Source organism: Oreochromis aureus, linkage group 15 (genome assembly GCF_013358895.1).
Source record: "Oreochromis aureus strain Israel breed Guangdong linkage group 15, ZZ_aureus, whole genome shotgun sequence".
Lineage (NCBI taxonomy): Eukaryota > Metazoa > Chordata > Actinopteri > Cichliformes > Cichlidae > Oreochromis > Oreochromis aureus.
In genome coordinates this window covers 28,526,050-28,541,794 of record NC_052956.1, presented here as the reverse complement: position 1 = coordinate 28,541,794, position 15,745 = coordinate 28,526,050, and the positions used below count along the sequence as shown (strand labels likewise).

The window sequence follows — 15,745 nt, the reverse complement described above, 5'->3', positions numbered from 1 at the left end:
GGTGCTAATGCATTAACGAGCTAACCGGACTAACGTTTTGGCGCCGTGCATCCCTCGCATGCAAATAATCCTCATTTGGCACTGTGAATCAAACAAAGCTACCCTACTAGAGTCCAAACAGTAAATAAATAGCAAACAATCAGGCAATTTTTATCTGGGACATTTTTGTCCCCATGTTTGGGTGGGTTCCCTCCGGGTACTCCAGCTTCCTCCCACCATCCAAAGACATGCAGTTTGTGAGGATAGGTTAATTGATTAATCCAAATTGCCCATAGGTGTGAATGTGGGAGTGAATGTGAGCACGAATGGTTGTCCATCTCTGTGTGTTAGCCCTGCGACAGACTGGCGACCTGTCCAGGGTGTACACCGCCTCTCGCCCTATGACAGCTGGGATAGGCTCCAGCACCCCCTGCGACCCTGAAAAGGACAAGCGGAAGCGAATGCATTGATGGATGGACATTTTTATTGTATATTTCACAACACATTCCGTTTTTTGTTTTTTGTTTTTTTAGACTACTACCTTCTGTGACAACTCTCCTGTTGTCTTGGAGGTGGTCCAAAACTACATATAATGAATTTCCTGGCTAACAATCAAGTCAATGCAGTACATCTGGGCATCCAAATTACAGCCTGACATGTCCAATATATGGCTATATTAGCCATTTGCTGTATGTGCTACATATCACCTCAGTATCTGCATTTAAAACGGCCAATAGATGAAAATCATTCACCCTTCAACGATGTTGTGACTGTGTTGTACAGTTTGTATAGTGCCTTCTAGTAGACAACTTCCAGACTTGAGTTTGGAAAGCCATAAACAACAACCGGCTGATTCGAGCAGAGTCGGGCAGAGCGCCAAAAGTAACCCACAACTTGTTGTGACAATCAAATTGTTTTTAAAACATATCGTGATATTAAGGTACCAATCTGAAAATCCTAGGCGATTTCCTTGAAGTGAAGTTATCGCTTTCACAAGATTTTCAGAAAACTTGACCCCTGACCTTGAACTGAGATTCCAACTGGTCCAAGGTTTTTAGTAGATACACATATGGAATCAATCTGAAGCTCCTACCCTATGCCTCGTTTTCAAGTTATTGTTTTCACAAACTTAGGTGTCCTTGCTCCCTGCCTGGTGGGGTGCCAACAATGCTCCCTCAGCTTTTTATGGCTGAGAGGTAAATGGTAAATGGCCTGTATTTGTATTGCGCTTTACTAGTCCCTAAGGACCCCAAAGCGCTTTACACACACACACACACACACACACACACACACACACACACACACACACAGTTTTATCAACATACTGGTTTGCATGTCACTTTCAATCAAATGAAAATGTACTCTTGCTCTCAAGGCCAAGATTGTTTTGTTTTGTTTTTTTAAATTGTATTTTTTATTTTTTTCCCCCACATTGCAACATTTACTAATATAGAAGTTTAAAATCTGAACTCAGGGGAAATCTCCTCATTTCTTTTCTTCCCCTTCTTACTGCAGCGGGGGAAAAAAAGCAAAAACAAAACAAACAAAAGACAAAAAACAAAACAGAGTTTGGCCATTTAAACAACTTCTGAATGTGTTCTGAAAAACTCTCAACATACAGAACCCGTGGATGTAAGCCACGCAGGATGAAGGCGTCTGAGACAGTTCCAATGTCACCGAAAGGGACATTAGGTTCCATTAGGTGGAAATAAGAAAAAAAACCAAAAAAAAAAAACCAGTGTGTGTCAGTTTCACACAACATAAGGGGAACTGAAACGTTGTAATCTAAAAAGATTCAACGTGAAACCATAACTATGGAAACCAGCATCAGCCTGCAGAGTAAGACTGTACTACTTGCAGCTGAACGTAGCTATTGCTAATGATCCCAACCAAGCCACACAGTCGGGCTGTAAAACAGCTGCCACATTCTGCCTGCCTGGGAAACTCCCTGACAATAGCACAAAGTCCACGTCACACCTTCACTAAATACTGTTACGAGTGCACAGATGAAGGGACACTAGCCAGGATGCTGAGTAACATTGCTTAGAGGTTTCAATGTATTGTACCATTTATCACAAGAAGTACTGAGGTGTAAACTGCTAACAAGTCTGACTACTAACATCATGACATGTTTGTGAGAAACAGACCGTTTTAACGGTCACCACCAAACAACTGCTACTGCACCAACAACAGATGCACCAACAAAGACTTTTGTTTTACTAAAGCATACTGAATCTCTGATCCACCTCTTAGTGTGTGTACATGTGGCATTATTTCAAATGACAGCATCTGGGCCTTAAAACTGAAGCCAGCATAGAAACGCAGAGAGGAGGCAGCGGATCCAAAAGCAGCTCAATTCCCAAACACTTAGTAAACTTAAAACTTTACAACATTAAAAAGCATGGCACCAGTCACAGCTTCTCTATATAATCAAGTCTATGCATGAAGTATGTCAGGCCTGTTGATTGTGCAGCAAATACAAACAGAGGACTAAATGATTGCAAAATTTGACTCTGTGCTGCAGTTGATGAAAACAATTCCGTTTTTCTTCTTCTCTCTTGGTGCTTACATTTGAACCATTGAGTGTTTCACAGAAAAACCCCTCAACAGAAGCTTAGGTGTGATCACACTTTTAAAGTTCCTCAAAACTTCAGTGCACCAACTTCCCACATTTAACATAAATGAAAGCAACTTAACTGTTCGGAGGAGTTTGGACTGTCCTTGGTGGGACTGATCTGGAGACCGCCACCCCACAGGACTTTAAAGCTGTGCTGATTAAAGAGTGAGCAGTTCACCACATGCTTCCTGGTGCACAGACACTCAACTTTACTATTCTGCTGAAGAGGAAGCCCAGCTGTGTGTCTGTGTCAAAATATATTTTTTTTAAAAAGTTCTGCTTCAGCAAGCTGAGATATGACAAATGGAAGAAATGAACACGCAACATGCACGCTGCTTCAACAACACCTCACATCTGACCTCTGCTGAGAACTTAAAACATGTGACCTCACACAGCCACAGTATTAATTTGAGGGGGGGTTTTTACATTCACTGTATGAACAAACGTCTCCCTCCAGCAAAATCAGCCATCCAGGCAGCCGTCTCTGTGCACTTTGGTCTACTCAACAACTCTTACAGATGCTGCACTGAGTGCACAAGTTTGAATTTATTTAGGATTTTCTCTAATCCACAAAGGGTCACAATTATGGGGTGGCTGTGGCTCAGGAGGTAGAGAGGTAGACAATCAAATCGGAAGATGGTTTGATCTCCGGCTCCCGTAGTCTTGCATGGCCAAGTATCCTTGGTCAAAATACTAAACCCTAAGTTGTCCCCATCAATCATTGTGTGAGTGCATGAGTCAATTCATGGATGCATCTAGGCGTAAAAGGAAGTGCTTGTATAAATGTGTGAATGAGGCATGTAGCAGAAAGCGAGTAGAGAGTAGAAAAGTGCTATAAAAGTACAGTCCATTCAACATTATACATAGTTTCAGTAATATGCATACATCCACACAAATATTTAGTTTGACCAAAGGCTTTTGCTAAGCATCAAGTTTCTGACACAATTCAGGCTGGATATCTGAGCACTCTCCTTGGCTGCACTCATTTAAATTGGAGGCCTGGACCCAATTTGTAAGTATAGGACACAAATTTTCAAAAAGGTTGAGGTCGGGGCTTTGGGAAGATGATTCTAGAAACCAGTTTCGATATGTGTTTGGAATCATTGTTGTGTTGGAATGTCCCAGTTATGTTCAAGTTTCAACCACCCCTCTGTTAATTTCAAACAAAGTTGAAAAATTGGAAGGTAGTCCTTCATTATTCCATCCACTCCGTGCAAAGCAAAACAGCCCGAGAGCATAATCCTACCACCTCCATACTTGACAGTAGGTACAGTGTTCTTAGGTCTGAAACTCTCTTATCATTGTTGCCAAATAGCTCGATCTTTGTCTTGTCTGACCATAAAACATTTCTCGAGAAGGCATTTGTCTGTCTATGTGGGAAATTGCAAATTTCAATCAAGGTTAAAGGTGTTGATTTTGGAGTAGAGGCTTCCTTCCTGGACGGCAACCCTCAGTCCATGGCTATGAAAAGCTTGCTGAATATGCGAACCAATTTCCTCTCATCTGAGGGTGACAGTTTTCCAAAAGTCTACAAGAAGACCCAAACAAACTTTTACTTATGTCCAGTTGTTTGAACGAATAATCTTGAGTCTGCAGTTATTAGAAAATGCCCAATAAGCCTTTGAAATGGCTGTCCAAAAGCCCCAACCTCAACCCTATTGAATATTTCTATGCCACCAAATAGTGGTGCAACGGATCAAAAATCTCACGGTTCGGATCGGATCACGGTTTTAAGTCACGGATCGGATCAATTTTCGGATCAGCAAAAAAAGAAAAAAAAAAGACAAAATTTGAACATTTACTTATTAACTTATTTAAGTATTTTTTGCCTATTAAATACATTCAACTCAAGACTCATTCCACGCAATTATATAAAAACAAATTAAGGTGCAATATAGGGCAGTACAGGGCTTTGTATCTACCACTCCGCCGTGATATAATGAGCGGTCACGGTCACGTAGCTTTCCGTTGACCTGGAGGTCCACCCATTTGTAGTTGGGCAACAGAAGATGCCTGGGACAGTTCAGCCATAACTTTTCCTGCTCATACATGCCTGGGTACGATCTTGTCACTTAAGTGGACGCGCAACGGGATATCATAGCGTGGCTCAAGCACATTCATCATAGTTTAAACCCCTTGTTTTGCACAAGGGAATACGGCCTCCCGTCTGCAGCTAAACATCCCAGTAGCTTTTGTAATAGCTTTAGCCCGGTCGGATTGGGGAGCAAAGGGCTGCTTGAATGCCGCAAACTCCTCTGCGCCTCCACTCGCTAGCGCTGACCATAACTATCACTTGACAGACTGACCACGCGCACCATACACATACTTTTTTTCCTTCTTTTTCGAATCTTCAGATCACATGCGTGCCAAACCATGGAGTGGGATCGGTTCGGATTACGGATCAACCGTGATCCATTGCACCACTACCACCAAACCAACCAATTTAAATGAACTGCATTAATTTTTCCCAAAATGAGTAGTTAAATATCCAGCCAGCATTATGTCAAAAGCTTGTTGATGGCATCTGATCAAGTTGCAACTTGCAAAGGGACATTAAACCAAATATTACTGGGATGTAAGTATATATTTGACCCTCTGCAATAAATAAATTGTAAGCTGTGAACCCACTTCTTGGGTTTTAAAATCATTAAACATGTATACTGTACAATTAATCCAGCCTGAGGGGGGGAAAAAAGGTCAAAGAAATCATTAAAACCCCCAAATTTCTATGGCATTCATGCCTGTGATGAGTGTACAGAGTTTTGAACTTTAATTCTCAGCTGTAGACTGTCAACAAATATTTTACATTTCCTTATACAATTGACTTAAAAACAAAAAGAATGCAAAGATTGATTTTAACTAGAAAAGTTGTGTCCAGTATCAGGAAGCCCTTTTTTGTTTATATATATTTTTGTCAATCTTTTCCTTTTGGACTATACTCCTAAGAAAGCTCCTACCTTACCCACACAAACAGAGCTTACACTGCAGATTTCCTGATTGTGAAATTCATAGATTATGTTAACATTTTAAAAAGAAAAAAAAAGGAATCAATGAGTCCATTTGTTATAAGTAATCGTTTTTGTGTCAGGAAAACAGTGTTTTCAATCTATGAGCTGAATTTAAATGACTTTCAGCTCATTATCAGACAGTCTTAACGCATTTATCCAAAATGAAGCCATTGCCATCAGTAAATGTTGCAGACACTTATGACCATAACTTGCTGTCAGTAAGTCCTACCCAATGAAGACAATGAGTTTCAAAACAGTTCCTATTGCGAGAAGCTGCCAACAGACAGCTATCAGCCAGCTAGTACAGTGTAATCTAAAAGTCTGAGACCATACAGTTGTATTCCATTTACAAAAACACAAACACTTTCAGAGCCTGAAACATTTAAACCAGCAAAACCAGGAGAAAGTGAATGACTGGGAGAGAGAAACCTCCAAACCCTCCACTACCCATACGCAAAAATGATCAATTACAAAATTCCTTAAAGCATTCCCATCATCGTGAGAGTCTTTCATTTAGCCAGCTTCCTTACCATGCCTCAGTTTCACGTCCCTCCGATCACACAAGTATGACTCCAATTAAAGGGAGGAGGAAGAAGAAATACAATAAGTCATACCACTGTTATGTCATAAGGAGCAAAGTTCAACAGCCAGCAGGCTCCTTAGAGGATTAAATATCTGAGCACTGTGACTAGACCAGGCTGATTAGCAGATTACCTATCACTACATAGGATTGTGTGATGGTGGGGAGAGGAGAGAAGAGAGCAGCAGTTCAGGGACTCATTTTCAGTGCATTAGCTGTGCAGAAGGAGAAGCAGTCAGATGCAGACAGCACGAATAAGTAATAAAAAGTGAGTGAGCTACATTAAAACCACAGAGCTGCATGACAGCTAATCCACAGCTGTTACTATTAGTAGCAACATCACCCAAATCCAACAGCAAAAAGGTTGACCACTAGCATTAAGCAACCAATTTTAGCACTCGCTAAATCAGAGGCCATTTTCATCATTCACAGTCCAAGCTCATTCATAATGACAAGCCACAATAAGAAATTCTCTATTGGAAACCGACTGTATCCAGGCTGAGCACCCTAATTTGATTCAACAATGTAAAGTGTGCCAAAAATTGGCTCAAAAAGGAAGTTATCACAATCTGTAGTAGGTGGGCAGAAAACAATACTCGTGGCTCTCCAGCCATCCTTTGAACGCCTCTGAGTTTATCTTAGCCAAAATGCCAGAAAGTTGCTGTGCTATCAAATGCACTATGAAGCACTTGTTTACTGCTGCCAAATTGGCGGCTGTAAACTCATTCGCTCATTCAAACTCTGGGAATGATTTACCTGACCACTGGAGAAATACTCAGTGAGCTTTACTATTATGGTGCGACATTAATGTAATAAATAAACACTAGTGGAACTTTCCAGACACTACACTGTGAAAACCCAAGTCAAAGAAAATGTAAGATTATTATGTGGCAATTTGTTTAAGCTAGCTATATAGCACTTTTGCTTTATTTCTATATTAAAATGTCCAGTTTTACTGCATTAAGAAGCATCTTTATAGCCAAGTTTTAGCCTCCAGGGGGAGTCCCTGGCCCCATTAGCAGTTGTATGAGTACATTTTTTAATTTATTATTTACCTTAAGATTAAGCATTTTGACAGGATCAAAATTAAAGGCAAGGGCAGAGCCGTTTAGAGTGACAGGATTGCTAGTGCAGGCCCAGATAACAGTTAGCCGTTAACTGGACAACTTAACTGTGTTCGACCCATTGGTACTTTCTATTAATGGCAATATCTTAGAAATATTATGGCTACATACTATTTTATATTGCAGTATTACAACTATCCGATAAACACCACTAATTAGCAGACATGAGTAATGTTGTGTTACAGAAACGGTTTGGAAAATGGTTGAGGCTGACAAACTGGTTACATTGCATCTTTTATATACAGGTTCTACTGTGTTATCAGTGTGTGCTTTAGATCTGAAGTGGTGTTTACGCTTTAAGAATGACTTTGCAAATGGCAGTTCCTACATTTCACTGTTAAAGCGGCACAAAATTATCTTTCAAAGAAAGGTCATCATAGCCTGCACAGCTCTGCAGACGACAGTTTAATAATCAGTTTCACTCCAGAAAAAGAAAAAAAAGTCAACACCCTAATCCTGATACTGCTCCTCTGCATTTGTTTCTATATCAGACTGTTTGGTGACAGACTGAAGTACTTCTCAGTCTTACTTTTGACTTTTCATCTAAAAAGGAACCTTTGTAAGGGTTACAAATTATTAAATTAGTATTGCGGTGTCAATAGCAATGCTTTCAGCTCAGTCGTATCTGTTCCTTAGAGGCTAAGGCCAGACACATAAGGTAGAGGACAGATGTGCTTTTAAATACAAGACACCTCATGTCTCTAAAATAATCCATCAAAATGATACCAGGTCAAGTTACCCCTTTAAACCTTCATTCCAATAAAAAGTTTAAAAATAAAAAGTTTCTGCTTTTCCAAAACACAAATCTAACTTCGCAAAAGGAATTCTGTAAATACTTTCTGATCTTTAGTTCTATCCTTTCTATTCTAAAATGTTTAGATATAATATTAAATATAAAGCACAGAAATTCATCTGTGTAGCAGACTGCTATACTCTGATAATGCTCCCAGTTTCAATAGGATTATAACTAACGGTATGATAGACAACATAGTTAGCTCTACTCCAACAAACAAGCTGCAATTGGATATAAGCCAGTTGACAGATGAACACTAATCCATCTCTCACCTTGACAAAGTTGTCGGGAAAGAGGCCCCTTTTCCCATTGAGGTCCCCCTCCATCCAACCATCCTCCTCTATGTAGCGCACGTTTTTGATGATGTCACCAGGTCGCAGGGTCAGCTCGTCATCATGGAGCGCGTCATAATCATACTCCACCACAACCTCTATTCCAGACAAGGATGATGAAATGATAAAGAGGGGGGAAAGGCAGGAGGGAAAAAAATGGATGAGACAAGATGAAGTCCAAATTTAGTTTAAATAAAATGGTAAAAGTCGCAATTATTAGCTAAATGTTCTCATTTGAAAAGGGAAAAAAAGGGTCCAAAGTTCATGATTTTTACATCATTTGGGAAAACAAAAAAAACAAACACCCACACTGGCACAAATGGGCTTCCATAATAATTCAGAAAGAATGTGATTATATGAATGTCTCGTCCTACCAACAATCAGTTTAACTGGCAAACTAAATAATTTATGCAACTTCAATGTTTCTATCTACATCTACAATTGCAGGATAAGCAAGATTTTTCAACAGAAAAATACAATACATTAAAAAGTTTAGTCTGAGAACAAACTAAAATATATGAAATATGCTCCACGCACCACAAAATAGAAGAAAAAAAACAATAGCCACAGACTGTACAGACTTCTACTGCATAGTGCAGCGTAATTACTGAAAAGAAAAAGAAAAAAAAAAAAAAAAACACTCATGCTGACACATGAATACATGTTTGACTATACTGACTACAGTGAAAAGAGTGCTCTTTCATAGTCAAAACCAAGACCTTTAACAACTTGCCTTACAAAGCAATTACTTTTTATAATATGGAACAAAAATATGGAAAATATGGTGCTGATAACTGAGCTTCCAACATCTGTGCACAACTAAGCTAACAGAGTTTTTCACAGATGTAGATTCTAGTTGTGGTAGATGAAAAAAAAAAGACAATCATTGGCACCCTTTGGTTAGTTAGGTCTTGTTGTGAAGCCTTGAGCTGAGCAGATGCAACACTCAAGGGGTGGATCTGACATACTTTACACTCATAGGTTGGTAACCTGTATGTCCATTATAGCATACAATGCTTCATCCCCCTTATTGACTCTCACAGGATTGTGTTTTACTAAATAACACAACAATGTTTCCACTAAGAACAGAAACTAGCAACTGAGCCCATGAACTCATCAGAAACATTTACCCAGGAATGCCATTTATAAGTCAGCCAAAGGCCATCACTCGTATGTAACCAGGTTTCTTTATATAACCAGGGGGATCTCCTCCTTTCTGGCCACACAGAAAGAATGCAGATTTGCCCATCTTTTATATACAGTCTAATTAGTTCAAAACGTCATACATAACCGTTACAGTTAATGTTTCTCCTCTGCAAATATTTTATTGGCTATATAACATTTAATATCTGAGTAAAATAATTAGCTCAGTTTCCCATCTCATTGATTAACTCCAACTTCACAATCATCTGCTAAAGATGGTGATGAAAGTAGTTAGATGGAGATATTAGTCCTCTGGATATCTGCTACAAGCTGAAGAACCACTCCAAGTCCATCAGAACACAGGAGGACATCGTCAGTGACGCAGGTCCACAAAAACCACAACCAGTGACCCAACCAGGGGGCAAAAATTCAGGGCTAGCAACTGAATTTTAATGAAGTTCTATTAAAATATGAGTGTACAGTAAGGTTTAAAGGTAGACGTGTGGCCACTCTGACGCTGCCGTTAGTTTCAGCCTCTGAAGTAGACCTCTTGATGGCAGACACTATGGCTTGCTGTGCAGCACAGACTGTACAGGAGGTTACACTGCCCTTAATAACAGATATGTGGGTCTATTTATAGCACTTCTACAGTTTGTATGCAATATTTTTGTATTAGTTTTGGACATAGCTTGTCACCATTAGACTATAATTTAACGCTTGTCAAGATACAGTCACCTCTGGCCCCAAAATATCAACATGGCAGCAACCAAAACACTAATACTAAAATACCAAGTTTCATTGCAGAAACCAATGATGGATATCACAGTGGTTACAGACATCTTTTATCTTTTACGTACATGCTATGACTAGTCCCTCCAATTGCAGTATTTAGCAACAAACTGACACGAAAATGCACAATAAGTAAAAGGAGGTCAAAAAAAAACAGATACCGAGAGGCTGCCTGACTGATTCCAGTACAGCAGGTTGAACTGCTTCCGACAGTAAACAGTCTGAAGAGGACTGACAGGTTGTGAGGTATTCCACCACACAGGGTGGCCTTTTAACTCATGACTCATAGCGGAAAGGCTCCGCTGACACGGCTGGGTTCGCACCAAGCAGAAACAAAAACATGCAGAATAAGTCGAGTTTCTGCTCACACACACACACACGCACACACAAAGAAAAAAAGCCAACGAGGTGCAAGCGCAGGTGCACACCTGAGCAGAGTCATTCAGCACTGCAAGAGGAACTGTTATAAAACTTGGCTCAGCCTCAGTTGTTGGTACATGTACAAGCCTGCAGCTCTACTCTGCCTCTGACATCACAATCCCTGGTAGCCTGGGCCCAGACCCAAGAAGAAACTGGCCCTGACCAATGATCTCACAGCAGCTTTCCCCTCAGCATCAAACACCGAGCAGAAGAGGAGGAGCAACGAGGTAGGTGGGATCTTCTTAAACGCCTGCTGGACAGCCTCACTGATGGAAACACTTACATTGCACCACAGAAACCTTAACAGGAAATTTTAAGGCTGATCACCAACAGATATGAGTTGGTTGTCCATTTACTGTCATGGAAAATAGTCAGACAAATGCCAGATTCACATCAGCCTCCTACTGATTTGACTAAAAACAGCAGGGACCATACTGGTAGATTGATGTTCACTATCCCCAGTTAGAAGTAGTAAGTTTATTTCCTGTTAGGCCTGCTCTGCTGACACTGCTAGAATGACACTAGAAAGGCTGATGAGACTTATTTCATGAGACTGCAGTAGGGCTGGGCCATATTATACCGTTCACGGTAATACCGGAACAATGCTAGGCAACGATAAGAAAATGAAATATCGTGATAGAATATGGGTAAAACGCGCATGCGCAGTGCCGAAAAAGCACGGCGGTAATGGAGAATGAGAATGGGGAAAGCAGATTGTTGAGTGAAATGGATGAACCAGAATTGGTTTGTAAAAATGGTGCAGCTTAACTGGTTTGGTGTTTGTCTGTCAGATACACAACAAAGCACATTTTTTTTGTAGAACATGTCGTTATTGCCGTATTTGTCGGACTAAGGTGCTTGTAAATCTGGGACTAATCTGGGTCCTAAACTCCGTCCTTTAAGGTACTGAGGTCAAACGAACATCACTGAGAGTTAAAAACTGTCTAAATTCTTTCATCTTTAATAAAACGATCAGCATTGCTGCTTTACCAGGTGTAACTATGATGTTTAACATCCAGGCATCCATGAAAACAGAATTCATTACATTTAACGGAGTTAGAAGTTAGCAGGAAGTTAGCTCGCTATTTTCGCTAGTTACCCAAGCATGATATAGCATGTTCTGACTGAGAGATTTCTGAAAAAATTCAAACATACAGCTCTTCTATCACTTCCAACATAAATGAAGACAGGAAACTAAACAGCAGTGACGTTTGTAGGGTTACTGAAGTTGGGCTAGGTGGTATATAATGATGCGCTACGTGATCGCAAGCGACACAGCTGTGTTAGCATAAAATAAACAGTAAAGCTGGAGGATGAAGGCTAACACTTTTCCACTCGATAAAAGTTAACGTGAAGGTTCTTGATGGTTAGAGACAAATGCAATCTCATGACAGGATGCTGTAAACGGACCAAACTTCAGTCAGGAGAACAACTGAGAAAATCCATCCACAATACGAGGTTAGTCATTAATATACTGCAACATCATGGGAATAGAGCAGCTGTGATAGAATACAGCATTAATGAATCAATGGTACAGAAGTGGAGGAAGCAAGAAGAATGAGTTGAATAAAGTTTGATTTATCTGACTGCTTTGTTTCGCTTAATGTGCCTTATAATCATAAGGCACATTAAGCGAAACAAAGCAGTCAAATAAATCACCTGTGCACCTTATGGTCAGAAAAATACATATTTGACTTTTTTTATTTGGCACACTGCAGTTTCATGTTGCAAAGCACCTCTTTTCTACTTCAGTGGATACTATACATGGTTATGCTCAGGATATGTCAGCCCATTTCTACTGGAAATGCCTTTTGGTTAAACTTTCAGCAAGGAATTTGCATTTGCACTGTTAAATGTTTATATAGCTTTAATGCACATAAAAAAACAGCTGCTTGTTTAAGTAAAATAAATGGATGGGGGGGGCGAGACAAAATACGTCAGTTATATCGTTATCGCAAATTTTCAAATATATATCGTGATATATATTTTTGGCCATATCGCCCTGCCCTAGACGGCAGTATGTCTCCACGCTACATCTTATTTAGTCACAAGAACAGCTGTAGGCCACACCACCCAAACTAATTATTGCTGCAGTTACCTCGCTGCATTTTCTGTTTTGTTAAAACCCAAATAGTTTACTACCATGCATTCCATGTGGGTCTGTTTTGTTTTTTTCCACATCACTTCATGCTGCATTCCTATTTGCTGGCTAACAAAAGTGTGTCTACCAGCATTAACCATGTGTGATTGTTATCATAAGTTTCTGGCATTACAATTCTTCTATTGTACATTTAGAGTGCCCCAATTACCTGCTGACCTCTCACTGTATTACATGGCAGCACAGTTTTTGAGCCACATCCAAAAATGTTAACAGTGATTAACATCAACCAACACCAGAGTCACATCAGCGTTTTCCACACATAGAACTTACTTGAGCAGGAAACACTGATGTGCATCTTTAACTTTAGCATCTTTTAGAGATGGCACGATACCACTTTTTTATGTCCGATACCGATACCGATATCATAAATTTGGATATCTGCCGATACCGATATGAATCCGATATCGTGTGTTTTTTAATCAATAAAACTGTTTTTTTAATATCTTGCTGCATTTTGTATAAGTTCATACTCAAGTTTAAATAAACAACAACACTAAAGCTATTCTGTTATACCTGTATGTAAAAAATACACTGCACCCAAAATATTTCATAGTTCAGCAATACTGATCAATCTAATAAACTTAAACCTACTCCATCCTCCCTATTCTGGTATTTTAAAGTGTACTTAGCAGAAATATTAAACAACCTAACTAATAGGGTTGCAAACTCCCAGCAAAAAAAAAGATAGGGAACCACCCCCCCCCACCCTCCACCTCATGATGCTTAATCGACGTAATCAACTTTAATTTGATGCAGTGTGAAAAAAAAAATGCACAGAAATAAATTATTTTTCAAGAATAATTAAATAGATTCAACATCTTTCTTCAACAGAATTGCAGACTGCACAGATGGTACTTTCCCAAAGGAAAAAGTACTAACTTACTATGGTATATTAGACTTAACTGTTACTATATACAGTAATGGACTTCTATACATTTTACATCAGATTAAAACTTTGGGTGTAAGATTCAGATAATTATTTATTAAAAGCTAGACATTTTAAATGAGAATAAGAAAGAAAAGTATGTCTTTGTGCCCCCCTTTCCCCTGTTAATGCCCTATCGGCCCCCCTGGCTAAACTTTGCTAGATCCGCCCCGGCACAGTTACCAGCCGTCAGCTACGTAGAAAAGGATCCTGGTCTAGAAAGTAATATTAAATAAATTCTAACAACAGCTTATCAAGGTTAAACGTGCTGCTGTTGTTCCGCCGCTGGTTTCCTCTTTCTGGTGCAAAGTGGGCCAAAAACAAAGAAGAGAGACGGACTCACGACAGACAAGCCGATCAGCTGATCATTAAACAGTTTCACGATTGAAGTAGCAGCAGGAGAGGGAGAGAGAGAGAGAAGAGGCAGTCGCTCCATATATCGGTTGTTAAGCTTAACGCGGGTATGCTTTACAAACATTCAGAGATGAACTTACACACTTGCTTTACTTCTCTCTGGGATAACTTCCTCGGAGATGAAATGCCGGATTGCTAGTGAGGCTACAAATACACACAGCCGCTCTATCACGTGAGCACACTGCTCCTACGTGCTACGGTTATGAGCCGAGTTACGCCGTGTTGCAAGTTTTGTGAGGTGCTTTTTTGATATTTAATGGATCGGATTACATTTTTTATTTCTCTCCGATATCCGATCCAGTAATTTACGTCAGTATCGGACCGATACCGATACGTAATATCGGATCGGTCCATCTCTAGCATCTTTTTAATCTACTCAGGAGGACAACATCATCCACAACTTACTAGGGGAATATCCCTGTCCTTTTAATTTGATATTTCAGATGTTCCACCCCTCTGTGGGTTCTTTCCTCTAGCCAGCTCATTGGCCACATTGCTGTCGAGTCACTCAGCCGTTCCAGGTAGGATCTCTCACTGTGGTTGGCATACTCCAGCTCCACTGTCTCTGCCACCTTTACTAAATAATCAGTTTACTTGTAAATACAATAAGGATTGCAGTTACACTGAGTTTCTGTCGATTTCTAACCCACCAAAGAGCCGTCATGTATGCATTCACACAACAGAACCTCACTCATATAAGCATAGCTGAGACTACTCGTACTGCTGAAACCGTACTTCTTTTTCTTATAATAAATAATGTCAGGAAGTAAATACGTAGATATACATATACTATACACTGAGAGAAAGGCACTGGTTTGGCACACTTCAGATCAAAGTGGGCGCACGATGTAAAATTAGTTTAATGTTCCTGGCTGAGGGTGGTTAGGAGGTAACCATACCACCAGCTAGCAGATGCCCTCGTGTGAAAGGGATGCGATGAAAGTATCACTGGGCTCATGCTGTCACTGTGTTAGTGTTTTCACCAGCAAAGCTGGATCTGACTGTGAAATCACATGCTAAATGGGTAACAAATTGTCAGCTACAAAGCAGTTATTAAAGCCCATTACACTCATCAGGAAAGAGTTTATAGATGACAGACTTCTATAAGGCTAGAAGTATTTTTGCAACAATCGGCATCCCTCATTTAAAAGCCACACTAGCTTTACTTTCAGATCTGGAAGCTACATGAAGCCTTTATACAACACAGTTATTATGACAGTGGTGCATCTGATATCTGATGTTAGGGTTTATATAAAACTTCCGGAACAAATGGTCACCATTTTTAGCATTTTCTTTATTAATTTAACAAATATATCATCAAATTAGGTTTGCTATTAGCCAATTTCAGGTTTCTCATGCGGGTTTTTAATGGCATTAGCTAACTTCTCGGCTAATGATAGCTGATTGCTCAGACAGCATCAGTTGCAGCATTGATCCTTGATTAGCTTGAATAACGGGGT

The 15,745-nt window shown here is 39.9% G+C and overlaps 1 protein-coding gene across 4 annotated transcripts in view; it reads right to left on the bottom strand.

The window, feature by feature from the left end:
* The window catches only part of LOC116314635 (CD2-associated protein), an 89,762-nt gene that overhangs the window by 57,599 nt on the left and 16,418 nt on the right, over nt 1–15,745 (bottom strand). For all 4 annotated transcript variants that reach the window (XM_039598891.1, XM_039598892.1, XM_039598889.1 and 1 more), the window contains exon 2: nt 8,374–8,531. In XM_039598891.1, coding sequence (XP_039454825.1) covers nt 8,374–8,531 — 158 coding nt within the window. The remainder of the gene's footprint in view (nt 1–8,373; nt 8,532–15,745) is intronic.